Source organism: Ischnura elegans, chromosome 6 (genome assembly GCF_921293095.1).
Source record: "Ischnura elegans chromosome 6, ioIscEleg1.1, whole genome shotgun sequence".
Taxonomy (NCBI): Eukaryota; Metazoa; Arthropoda; class Insecta; order Odonata; family Coenagrionidae; genus Ischnura; species Ischnura elegans.
The window spans coordinates 100,972,964-100,986,698 of NC_060251.1; the positions used below are offsets into that span (position 1 = coordinate 100,972,964).

General features: G+C 35.5%; 1 protein-coding gene across 1 annotated transcript; it reads left to right on the plus strand.

The window, feature by feature from the left end:
• The first annotated feature begins 1,827 nt into the window (after window positions 1-1,827).
• On the plus strand, window positions 1,828-13,527 carry LOC124161265. The gene is made up of 7 exons (XM_046537553.1): window positions 1,828-1,982; window positions 7,130-7,231; window positions 8,330-8,399; window positions 9,327-9,462; window positions 10,723-10,872; window positions 11,770-11,921; window positions 13,295-13,527. The coding sequence occupies exons 2-7, from the start codon at window positions 7,150-7,152 to the stop codon at window positions 13,485-13,487; spliced, it is 783 nt and encodes a 260-aa protein (XP_046393509.1). The 5' UTR covers window positions 1,828-1,982; window positions 7,130-7,149; the 3' UTR covers window positions 13,488-13,527.
• Window positions 13,528-13,735: the final 208 nt, after the last annotated feature.

Genomic DNA, 13,735 nt, shown 5'->3' on the forward strand with positions numbered 1-13,735 from the left:
GTATAAAACTGTTCCCTATAACTGTTTTACACAGGTCACGAAATTGTGCTTATTCAAATTGTTGGTTTTCTTTGCGTGAAATCCTTTTCTTGTTAGAGCAGGCACTTTGACCACATTGCCTCCATGTAGTTGCATGCATGTTCATTCAATTCAAGGCTCTAAACAATGAGTTTTTAAATGCACACTTGTGCAACTCGTGGTACAATTATGTGCCTAGTGAAAAATTGATCTGCATAAATAGGCCAAGAGACGGTTTTCAATTGAATCAGATGTTAATTATCTGTAAATAATCAGAATTGAGTTTAGCAAAAATAATTTCAATTACATCGCGGTCATGAGGTAATTGTAACCCGATTGCTTCCCAACCATTACCTACGTCCTTTCCCAAAATGTATAAGGATAATATCTAAAAATACTTGGCAGAAGAAAAAGAAGGCAGAAGAAAAAGAAAGGCAGAAGATCAGAGATCCCTTACGATACACAGGTTAAGAAGAGACTGGAAAATTAATGTCATCAAAGGAAAGGGAGAAAAAAAAAGACAGCTCATAAGAAAATGTAGACAAATGATCATAGAGTAAAAATGTCAAGAAAATCAAAGAGTTTCACACTAAACGACTACAAAAAGGGATAGCAAATGGAAAATATAGCTACAATTTTAGAAAAAAGTGACTTAATATACTAAAAAGGATAGTAATCAGAACTTGAGCCATTAAAATAATATAATAGCGATGAAAAATTGTATTCAGTAATTTAAAATTTATAATTACAAGACTCAAAGTTGGTTATATACTCATGTATCTAGAATATAATTACTTATTGATATCCATATTAATATGCTTGCTTGTATGTATATTTCACCTGTTAATGTAAAGAAATGCTTTTGCACCCTCAATTAATTATAATATGTATATAATTGACTGATGCAAGTCCGTCTCACTCTATCCCAGTGGGACACTTTTTAACAAAGAAAAAGTGAAGTATTTCTGCTACTGCATGTTATTTGCATTACTTGAGGAATTTTTTTATGAGTTTTAGAGTATACCCTCCAAGCAATTATACCAATATTTTCCATTTACCAAAATTCTGTTGGAAATAAAATTGATGTTAAAAGGAAACCATGTGCAAATTCAGTGAGTGAAAATATTTTATCTCCAATTTCAATCAAAAACTCTCAATGTCCTGAACTAAATCTACGTCACCTGAATTTGGGATTTTCAATTTTTATAAATATTTTTGAGGTTGTATCTTTTATTTTTAAAGCACATTTTGGATTTCAATCGGCATAGTAAACGTTAATATCAAGCTGTATACAATGCAATAAATATATCTCCTGCATTGGCAATAAATCGATAGGAAAAGTGGCGCCTTTCAAAATATATTTTTATCAAAAAGGGTGTCAATCTTTTCACAGTTACTGGCAGTCCTTTCCGAAGGAGCGCTGTTGCCTCTTCAGTCAATAAACGCTAGTCGTTATTTTTCAAACAAAGGGTCATATGTGAAGAAGTTTCGTTGACTGCATGCATACTACATAGCTCTTGAGTCGGTCAAGAATAACGCCTCTCTTACTTTTATCACCTCAAACTGGCTGCATGCATCGGATGTGTGTGAAGTCAATTTATCCGGTCCACATATGCGTTTTTTCCGATGTTTTGATGAAGAAATCACCAGCTGCTCAACATTTTCTCAGCTGTTCTAAAAGCGTGAGTATTTAAGGTGCGAAATCTTTCGCTTATCTCAATCAGCTATTTTTTTACTCAGATGTTTATTTCCAATTGTTATCGGAAGACTTGACGAATTTGGCAGGCTCAAATCCTTCGGATCATGATTGTTATCACTTGTGAGGTTTCAGATTTTTTCACGGAGGCTGCGTTTATATAAGTTCTTGATAAACTGGGGTAGGTCTCGACAGTGGGAAGACACAGCAGAAGTAGCAAGCAAATGGACTGAACGGTCGAGGGACTTGAATTTTTCATCTCAGTCAGGTATGTAAGAATGGAGGTTAAAGTGATATAAGATGGAAACGGGTAGATATAACCCAAACAGATGCCATTGCTGCATCTCCTGAAATCGCCCTGGAATGTTTTGCCTATAACACTTTTGGTACACACACCGCGAGTATTTTCGGGATTCCTGAAAAAACTAAAATCCCTCAAAGCGGGAGTGAACAGCCAATATCTCAACGGCTGCTATTGACTGCGTCGTGATACTGTTGCTGTAAGCTGCTTGTCTGTATTAACGACTTCACATAGTGACTCAAGGCTTGAATCATGTAGTGCAATCACGTGGTGCCAATTCACTATGATGGGCTCAGCGTCAATGTTGCAAAATTCTTGTTGGAATTATTATCACCAGCAAAAGTGGGATTAAACCTTTTAAGGAAGAAATTTCCTTAAAGGTTTAATTTCTGCTCGGAAAAGGGTAGATATAATCCGAAACAGATATTAATGTTGTATCTTTCGCAATCACCCTGGATGGATTTGCCAATAACATCTTTGGTACAACATGCAAGTGCAAGTACCGCGATTATTTTCGGGACTTTTCGAAATTATAAAATCCTTCAAAGCTGGAATAGACACCCAATTTCTCAATGAATGCTATTGATTGCGTCGCAATAATGTTGGCGTAAAGTGCACGACTCTACTTATGAGTTCACGTTTAGGTTTGATGTGATAATAATTTGTGCGACCAAAATGTGAAATGGCATACCTCCTCCTACGGAGTGGTTTTCCTCAATTACGAGACCAAATTAGAAATTAATTTCTTGATAACCTTACCGTCGGCGGGCGTCGGACCTTCAACTAATGTTTGATGGCAGTGAGAACGGGTTTATTTGAAGTCTTTACTCTTGGGGGAAGAGGGATGATTAATTTCTGATTCAGATTTGCTTCCATGGACGGTTTTGCCAACAACACTTTTTGTACAACTAATTGTGAGTATCGCGATTATTTTGGGACTCCTGCGAAGTCCTTCAAAACCCTTCAAAGCGGGGGTAGATAGCCTATTTCTCAACGGCTACTATTGACTGCGTAGTAATACTATTGCCGTAAACTGTATTACTCTATTAACTAAATCACATTGCGATTCAGTGCATGAATTTTGCCTCCGCCCCGCTACTATATGGTTCCAATTTATCTATGATGACCTCTGCTTCAATTTTTCGGAAATTATTTTTGGAATTAATACCATTGGAAAAAGTGGCATTTAACGCTGAAATGAAGAAATTCCTTTGTAAGATAAAACCAATGAAAGTGGATCAGTTGCATTTCAGCTTCTAACAAATAAACCCCGCCGTCCGGTAGCAACGGCTTTCCTCTCGCTGTTAGCTACCTGATTCCTAGTAGTATTAGTTTAGCCTCGTAGTTTTAAATTTTATTTAACTTTAAATGTTACACCTGACTGCCATGCCACTGATTCTCGAATCCTATATTTCCATATAACTAGTAATCTCATTTCAAGTAAATACTAAAAGAATCGCATGATATTGGATGATTGCGACAATTGCGTCCAAGGCAACATGAATTACAGATGTCTGCCGTTACGAAACCCATGATTTATTCCTATGAAATTGCAAGATTTTGCGAGAACACTTTCAGGTTAGCAACCGAGACAATTTTTTTGCTACAATGAGATTGTTACACGACATGCTGCGGCGACAATGCCATTGATGGCTGCTATTCATTCTGGGAGAGAAATAATTAATTTCTCAGCGTCTTTGAGTAAAATTCCAGTTATTTTGAAGCGATGGGTGGTTCGGAATAGCAACCAACTTTTCTATAAAAGCATTTGACACAGTTGATTATGTTAATGGATCCAATTTCCTCTGCATTAAAAATTTGTGATTTACGAAAAATTATGTGATCTGAATCTAATATTCAGTGAAAGCACGTGAATGATGTTGGAATGGAATAGTTAGGGTGAATGAAGACGCCCAGAATGAAGACGCCCAGAATGAAGACAGCATTTAAATTTCGTAGTTATTTTTGCGAACAGGCTTTTATATCTTAAAATTAATGAACCTATCGTTCTTAACCTGTTTTCTTATTGCACCACTCCTTTTTACTATACTCTTACGTAGGACATTTAATTGTCTCTTAAAAGATTTCCCACTTAAAAAAGTGTAAGGGTGTCAACATGCTGCTTGATTTAATTAATTTAAGCATACCGGGACTAGCGACCGGGACTAGGCGACAATATAGCTTTTGTAAATTCCCGTCAAGCATGTAGTTTGCCGTTTTGTTTACATAAAAATACAGATTTTGGCTAATTTTGGTTATATCATTAATACTTGAGTGAATATTTTACATTTTTAGCGTGACTATCAAAGGAAAATGGAAACATTCTACTCATTAGTAATAGCGCGCCTTCAATTTTTGTTTTCATGTTAATGGGATATAAGTATAAATAGGAATTCAGGTTTGAATTAGCTTCCTCGATGTAACATTAAGTTACATATATCATTTTTGTATGCTGGGCCGGGTAGTTACGGAAGGAGAATTAGGGCTTCATGGATTAAGATAAAGGGGAATAAAACGTATAAAGAGCCGACGACGAAAGCGCGCGAAAAGTTAATGCTTCAACAGCGGTGGAAGTAATTGGTTTTGAGACATTTCAATGAAAGCCTTCCTTCGCCTTTGTACGACTTTGAGTGAGAATTATTTTTCGTTTTGAAGTTTTCAGCTGCGGTAAATATCTGTGAACCCTTGGAAACTATTGCCTTTAGAATTATTCTGTTATTTTTATCTCTTATCTTTCGAAAATTTGTTCGGAATCTTAAATTTACAGCAAGGGATCCATCACTTAAACGTTAGAAGTTACTTGGTTTTCGATTTTCTGAAATTCATTCATTCCTCATTCGTAATGAACTAATGTTTATTGCTCATTATAAAAGTGGCATGCTTACATCCGAACAGTCATTTTTATCTCCAACGTAATCGATACACCCAATTTGAGAATGATGTAGTATGTAGAGCGCCATTGTACGAGTAAGCGATAGTATCTTTTATGGAATGTGCCGAAAATAACATTCAAGCTGTTCAAGCATTTTATTTAAATTTTCGTAAATTTTTTCAATCCTCAGTAAAATTTATGCTTTGAAATAAAATGTCACCGTTTGATTCTTCTTTGACATGTGCTCATTTGTGGTAGAATCAATCAGTTATTTCGTAAATGGAGAATAGCTTAAAATCTTTCTCCCAAAAAAAATTCGTCATGAACTTTGTGTTCCATTGTCATTGTCAAAGGGCTTAAGATAGCGGAATGTGTATACGTGACATTTTTTTTTCTCGACGTTTTTGCGCAGGTGATAGATTTTGTTTTCTTCTTCATAAAGACTTAATCCTTTACAGTCTGATAAAGGGATTAGTTAATCCCTCGGTACGCTGATACGGAATGGTAAGATAGATTACAAAGTGAAAACAACATGGAGAGACACCAAAAGGTGATTAGTATATGTAAGATATCATCTCATTCTGAGTTCTTATTCCGGCAAACTTAGATTATTGATGCTGAATATTGAGCATTAATTCAATTATGACTAGCTGGAGCATTGACTAATAAAGGAATAAATTATGGAACTAAGTTGTTTCCCTTTTAAATGGAAATTCCGATTAATATACATTGCAAATAAATGCTGTATATAAGCGAAATATCGTGCGCTTAAAACGACATCAGCTGTCTTTTTATCAGTCCTCATTTATGGTAGGCATAAAATAGCTGAATAAAGCCACCATTTATTTTTGACCATGAGCTCGCATTTCAAAGCAAATTATGCAAATTTCTGGGGAAATTTATGTTGAAACTTTTTTAATCTAAGACATATTCTTTACTTATTTGAAATGGAAGGCTTCAATTTTTGTTTTCAAGTTAATGGAATACAATTACTGTGTAATATGGATTCAGAATTAGCTTCTTCGATACAACATTAAGTTTTACTAGTTATATTTCATGTTCATGTTGCGCAGGGTAGTTTAGGGAAAAAGGAGAAGTTAAAAGTATACCGGGACTAGCCGCGGTGATAACTTTTACGGGAGTCACCCGCAATGCACAATCGTGCGAAAGATCCACAGAGATCCCGGTCAAGGCGAATGATTTTTTCTCTGTGGATCTTTCGCACGAAAAAGGAGAACTTTGGCTTCCCGGATCGAAAGAGAAATCGAAAGGCATTGAGGTAAAAGGCACGAAGAACTGAAGTACGAAAGCGTGTACGAAGTTGAATTTTTGGACAAAAAGTTGACACTATCCCTTTTGAGCTGAAACAATTGCTTCGTAAATCATTCAAGTTTTCCATTTAACCGTTATATCTGGAAAATTCGTATTATATTTTGAGTTATTAAGGCGGCATCGCCTGAAGTAAAGTGATGTACTCGGGTTACCTATTATGTACGCAAAAGTATCGAAAATAATATAAACCAAAGAAAACATAATTGGAAATGAAATATGACCGCAGTTCTGCACCTCAGCACAATGCAAACGTCAAAAATGATTTTTGATAGATATTTACAGTGGGCTACTTGACTAGTTTCAACACTGCTTCGAAACTTTGCACACTGAACTGTTGACGACATACCTTGACTAAAAATTCACAATATAAGTGGTAAATCCTAAATCTATGTATTTATTTATACACAAAATATATGTAAGACGTATGTATAAGCCAGGAAACTAAATATATTTGGGTAATTTAGGCGAAGTCGGTGTAGTGATTTTGGTTCTGCGGTGTTGGTACCAGAGATCCTGGCGGCCATGTAGTCAGTTTCTGGCGGTTAAAATATCTTTCTGATTTCATCTTATTGTTTCACATGCATGCATAAATTTGTCACAAAATTTTACGCCTAATGAATGCCGTCTCAACAACGCCTTGTTACAAACAGATTCGCTAGCTCAAAAAAACCGTTTTTCTCCATAAGAGCCCATGTTAAACTATCCTAATTTTACCGTCAAATATATCTCAAAAATGGCGCATGGAATCCCTTTTTCCTTTGGATCGTTGAAAGCGCGTCTTTTATAGAATATGTGGCCAAAGTTTCATCAAAGTCATGTTACTTTTACCCAGGCACTCTTAACTTCCTTATGACCTATCGAATGGTGTAGCAATTTTAATGAAGTTTTCGGGCGCATTCATTTCTTTCAGCTCCTCCGTTCCAGCGAAAAATGAGGGTCCTGTTGGTGATGGCTGCCCTATTGGGGGTGGCTCTTGCTGGGACGTACTATGAAGGCCCTTATTCGTTCGAAAGTAAGTGGTGGCACGTAGTTGGAATATGAAGTAAATGATATTATACTTTTATAAACTCCAAAGTGTGAATATTGCTGAATTTTTCGAGGATTCTGAGAATGATTCTTGTAGCGCCCTTTATTTTCCTTAAACGATTAGTGATTATGATATAAAATTAATATATGATTGTGTTCAAAATTTTGTGAGGCTATGGGAAATAATTTTTTGATCCCATTGTGTCATCATATTATTATGTAAATACACAAAAATGTTCAATATGAATTTCTACTATGTTATTTAAAAAAAAATAAGGCTTTCATACTTTTTAGAATCATTTAATGGCTTTTTCCAGTATTCCCAATCCTTGGGAAATTATTGCCTAATGCAATTCATGTAACCTCGTGCAATTAGCTTTTCCTTTGGAGCCAACAAGTTTGTTGATATAGATGTCGGCATAAAATCTTGCTAGCTAAAAATTTTAAATAAGCAGTGAGATTTTCCCACAATGCGTTAACATGACGGGATTAATAGTCTTAAGGCCGTTTAACACGGTACACGGAATTGCGCAGGTTAGAGCTGCATTAATTTCTAAAATGGCGTGGAATTGCGCGAATGCATGAACGAAATTAGAACAGGGGCTATTTTGCCGTCTCGCATCCACGCATTCTCGCATGTGTTCTAGCAATTCACCGCTTTACACGACGCAATTTTGATTGCGCCTTCACACGTACGTCAGACTGCGCAATTCCGTGTACCGTGTAAAACGGCCTTTAGAGATCTACCCTCGCAAATACGTATTTCAAGAACAGGGTATGGTGGGCTACTGTCAAAAGTGCACTTTTAAATGCGCTGCACGTCAGACAATCATTTACCCTGGATAAATTACAAAGAAATTTCAATTTGTGATTTTATGTCAACCTAGAAAATGGCCACTATTGTGGGGCATTGCTGGGCTTACCGTTAGAAATTCTTTTAAATGTTGGAAAGTGGAATTTGAGGTCGTCAGCTACCACTGTATCAAGTATCTGTGATAGGCTAGCATATTATGAGAGTTTTCGTTGCATCATTTCAAGTATGACATGATTAATGAAACTCCGTTGTGTGTCTGCTTTAACGCAGGGGACAACTCACCAATGGCTCGTTTGGCCCGTGATTACATGCCTCACATCAGGACCCGGGAACAGCTTAAGTAAGTGAATGGTTTATTTTTAAATTTGTGTAATATGAGTTAATTCTCTCATAAATAGTGTTACAATTTAAGAACTAGTGGCTACCTAAATGAGTGTCTTTCTCCCTGTCAGTGCAATGAGTACTTCCTTAATTTTTCGGACGTTGATATAATTGGAAACGTAGATTCTGTGACATAACGATCTAAATTTTAAAAGTCATCGAAATATCTTGATCCAAAGCCTGCCTCGTGTCCTTTTGGCTTTATGAGAGCACATACTTTGCAAATAATACATTGCTATATCCCAAAGAAAGAGTTAAAAGGGAACATTTGAAGGATTGTTTGTCATTGATTCCAAAGTTTTGACATTTCTCAGAGTTTCAAAAATTTATCAGAGTAATTTAAATGAATAAAACAAATAGAATTAAAATGTTTCGTGATGGTTAGGGCATGTTTTCTCCCTGCAATTTTCAGCGTATATTTTTACTAAAATTATCATCAACTACCATTACATTTTATAAGAGTTAATTAATAAACTAATTTAATTTATATTAATTATTTCCGATTTTGCACATGCAGACCTTTTAAACTGAGGTTATTGATCGCAAGATTTATTTTTAACCCCAGTTACACAAATAAGGGTATGCAACTGATTACTGCAGTAATTTCACAATTTTATCCCGTATTGTTTGCAGTTTTGATTTATAACATTCAGCTGTATCACCCCATATTTTAATCCATGTCCTATTATTGATTCGACCGACGCAAAGCTTATTAACATCTTGGTATTGGCAGGAACGAGTGCTCTAATTTTGTGAATCTGTTAGCAAACACATTAAAACTAGTAGTTGGGATGTAACATGATTAATTAACTAGGGTTGGTATTCAAGGCTAGTTTCCTCTAAACTTTGCCTTAATTACACAAAGTTTCTTCTTTGCACTTGATAGACAATTGGAAGCGGACATGAAGGCAAACATGAACCAGTATGTCGATCGCTTGTTGGGAAACGCCAAGTCATTCTTCCTCGAAAATGAGATGGACCCGATGCCGCTGCCGGATTACATCCGCACGTTCAGCAAAAAGGTAATTAAGATCCGCATAAATTACCCCCATGACAGTTGATCTACTGATCGCTGATCAGTGACCAGTCTAGTTTTTTTTCGGAAAGCGTTTTCAGCCCCGTTCACTGCAGCTTAATATAATTTAACTTGCCATATTGTGGCCTTGGCCAGAAGCTGAAAATTGCAACCAAGAACAGCCGAGGTTGCGCTTATTACGATTTGATGCTATTTTCCATAGATCTCTTAGATAGATGCTCTTTCCATAGATCATAGAGGCTTTGGGGCTGCGCATTGCGCTTCGCCAAGCGCAATACGCAGGGTAATCGGATTTGCATGTTTTTTTTTAATATCACTAATGAATCTCGCTGCGAAAGCCTACATTTAAAACTTTCCTAAATATTTTAACGCTATAGTTACGCTAAGTTTACGGTTCGAGCAACGTTAGACGGAAAATATAACGCATGTATTGATTCCTTCTCTTCTTCACTCGATGTGCTATATCAAGGCTGCATACCACCTTCCTCTTTCCATTTACAAGCCCTACTTTCTCTCACCGCTTTCTGTGATTTTACCTGATAATTCCTAACTCAGCCTGTGTACGAGTCTTTATTTAATTTTAATTCTGGCTCTCAGTGCAAGGCAAGGGACCACAAACATTAAAGAACGTTAAACAGTGGTTAAACAGTGTAGAACGATTCATAGTCCTTATTTTTTTAATTAGCGATCGTATTTTATGTACCTTCTATCAGCCCTCGTCGCGAGTGCATTCAACTCCTGCTCATTTTGTATTTATGTTTTCGATTTACACCATAGAATTCTGCCTTCCATGGAAGAATCATTTCCATTCGTATACCACTATCTCAATCAACAGTCTTGAACTATAATACTTTAATACTGTGTGGATAATGAAAACATGACCAAATTCCCAATGCTTTCAGTGTATTGTACTATTTTGAAATATACTGTCTTGATATACATATGTTTTCATACACCATCTCAATATATGCATGGCCAATTATTAATTTTTTCACTCGCTTGTCTCATATAAAGACCATTTCGTGTTGGTATCTAGAGCGGGTATTTAATCTTTTACTTTTGTTTAAAGGGGTAGTTTTATAGAGTCATGGGATTTTTAGCATAAAGTGCGAAAAAGCAACCGGGTCAGAATAGTCATTTGGTTCGATGTTTTCGAAATTTACTTGCACTTGCGGTTAAATCTATAAAGGCTAACTGCAGTTGCTTCCTCGAATAATTGCATGCAAAATTTTTTATTTTTTTCCAGATTTTGTGGATCACATGGCACGGTGAACTCGTTGTCAACAATGGACGTCTTCAAGATCTCACCACCATATTCCGCAGTGGAGATGTGACATTGGACTATCAAGATAAAATCCTTCTCTTGGACGCAAGCATAGGATTTAAAGATTTGCAGGTGAATTTCTGGAAATGTCCGAAATCGGTTCGCCAATGGAAACATCCTTTATTATCAACAGAAAATTGTAATTGTTAGTAAAATTAGCTTTAGATGCTCATTGAGTCATTCCATGGTGGTAGTTTTACCTGGCTAAACCTGTTTTTATAATACCGGCAGATTCGTATACAAAAGACAAGAAATCAAGGAAGATAAACGTAGATGTTATCGCTTATGGAATTGGATTCAATACATTTTTGCAAATATTACCTGACATTTTAAGAAAACAAAAAGCCATTAATCGTTCAGAATCCATACAAATTCTCTTTGTTACAGAGAAGTAGAAATGTATGGAAAAATATGTCTATGAGGTGACCTTATTGGCTAAGACGTGTTCGAATGCGTAGAGTATCTTTTACTGAATGTCATGGGATGGGATTAGTTGCTGTTAAAATTGACCCTTCAAACGATAGATATGGATGTATCTACATCTAAATGGTGTAAAAACCTCTCAAAAAAGCAATGCTATGGGGTGGTTGATTAGGAGTGCGTTTTTATCCAATGTTCACTAGGTTCACTATTACGCTGTTTTATAGTGCAACATAATGTGGAGTCATGATTCAATGATAAAGAAATAATTGAGATAGTCATGAATGATGTCCATATATTGCTAGTTACATTATTTGGTTATTTATAGTGACTTGAGGTTGCGATTAACATTAAACATAATGATTTGTTTCTTTTCACTACCCTGTAAAGTGTTTGTTTGTAAGCAACTCTGAAATTTTCTATTTTCAGGGACTGATGATGAGTTTATATTTTTCAAGTTTTTGTGGGGATTGATTGAAAGGAAATTAAATTAAGAAGGAAATGAATATTGCAATCTTACGATCTTAATTTTTTATACTTTTTTTACAGTTTGGTTACGACTTCAGTGCAAAGTTCATGGGCATTGGACCCAAGGGATATATTTCGGGCAGAGGTGATGGCGTCAAGATACGTTTCAAGATCCACGTTGACTTAGATAAGCGGGTTGCAGGTCTTGATCTCTTTGACATTGAAGATATCAAGTAAGTTGGCTACCTGTGTCTTCACCTCTAATGATCCGAGTGTTTTTACCTTATCCTTTATACTATTTACAGAAAATGGTAATTCCTTACAAAATTAGCATTACATGGTCTTAGACTTTTACCAAGGAAATAATTTAATGTCCGGATAATGAATGGATAAACCAATTGTTTTAAATATAATCGGATTGGTTTACAAACGACAGGAAAGTATGGAAGATTGGGGTAGATAATGAATTATCACGTATGGAATCGTATTTAATATATTATTGCAAATATTATCTGATTAAAAATCCAGTTAAAGGAGAGAAATTTCTATTCTTTCTATGAAAAATAGTATTACTATTACGTAGCTAGTGGCTAATTAAATAAATGAGCATCGTTCTCCTAGTTAAAGCAACGACTAATCCTATAATTTTTCGGAAGTTGGTTGCTCTAAAACGTAGATTCAGCAATGTAACCATTTAAATTTTAAATTTCATGTATGTCCAATACCTTATCATTATCCTAATAATTTTAAAGGGACCCACTGTTGACTTGATAGAGTGAAAGTAAATAATCTTTCACTCGCAGAATCAGTTCAAGGCACCACTTTCGTCTATGACCATTCGTTTTGAAATGAAAGCGAAAGTGAAAGACTGAAAAATCCTCACTCAAACTCTGAAATCCAAAATCCTTTCTAGATTTCTATATTTGGATACGATTTAAATATACATCTTGTGATAAATAACTATATTCATGCGTAAGATAGAGATAGAAATTTATATAATTTTTATTAAAACATTTGCGGGTTGTGTAACTGGTGCAAAATAGTTAATTTTAGGGCTTCGATAATAGAACTAGCCTCGTTTTTTTGACAGGAAACCCAAAATAATCTTTTGCAGAAATGTAAAATTTATAATTTTATGTTGGAAGAATATTCGAATATAATTTTGGTCGCACATCAGATAGCGAAATGACGTGTCCCGTGTGAAACGGTCTTAATAACGGCAAATACATGAAGTAACATGACTTTATAGTTAATATTAGATGGAAACAACACTGAATAACATAATGTAACATATAAAACGAAGTACAGACATAATTACATACTCTTTAAATAGCCATGGCATAAAGTAAAAATAAATAATTCGATTAACGATGTAGCCAAAATCTGTTACATTTTTTTCTTAAAAAATTCCACATTCGCACAAGTTTTTATGTAGCTGTGAATTTTATTCCATACTATAGTGGATCTGACAACGAACGAGTAATGGTAAATCGTAGTTCTATGGGACGGTGAGTAAGGGTTAGACGGTTCGCTGCGGGATATCACGGTTCTGGCTGCAATGGGACAATACATGATAGAAATAAGACTTTGTTTCTTTTATTTTCAGCCAACTCACCGCTCACCTGAATGGGCTCGGCGTCGTCTTGGACTGGCTCTTTGACACGTTGGCTGATTTGGTGCTCATCATTTTCAAGGGACCCATTGTTGACTTGATCGAATCGGAGGTCGGGAAAGTTCTTGGCAACGTCATCGCCAAGCTTGACATAGCGTCATTCCTTCCTCAGATCTATTATCTGTAATAAAAATATTTTCATTCAATAAAATTTAAACAATTTTGAATTAGGGTAACTATTCATTATTAAAGAGTATATGTGTGACATGTTTCTTCCATATTTTTTATTTTGTAATTAATTTAATGGAAATTTTACTCTTATCAGCCATTTTACATCATTATATAGCCCGTTATAACCCAATGATGCTTCTGAGCTACATCAAAAATGTATAAATTTTCAGCTCTATTCAGGAAATATTTTAGCTACGCGTTCTT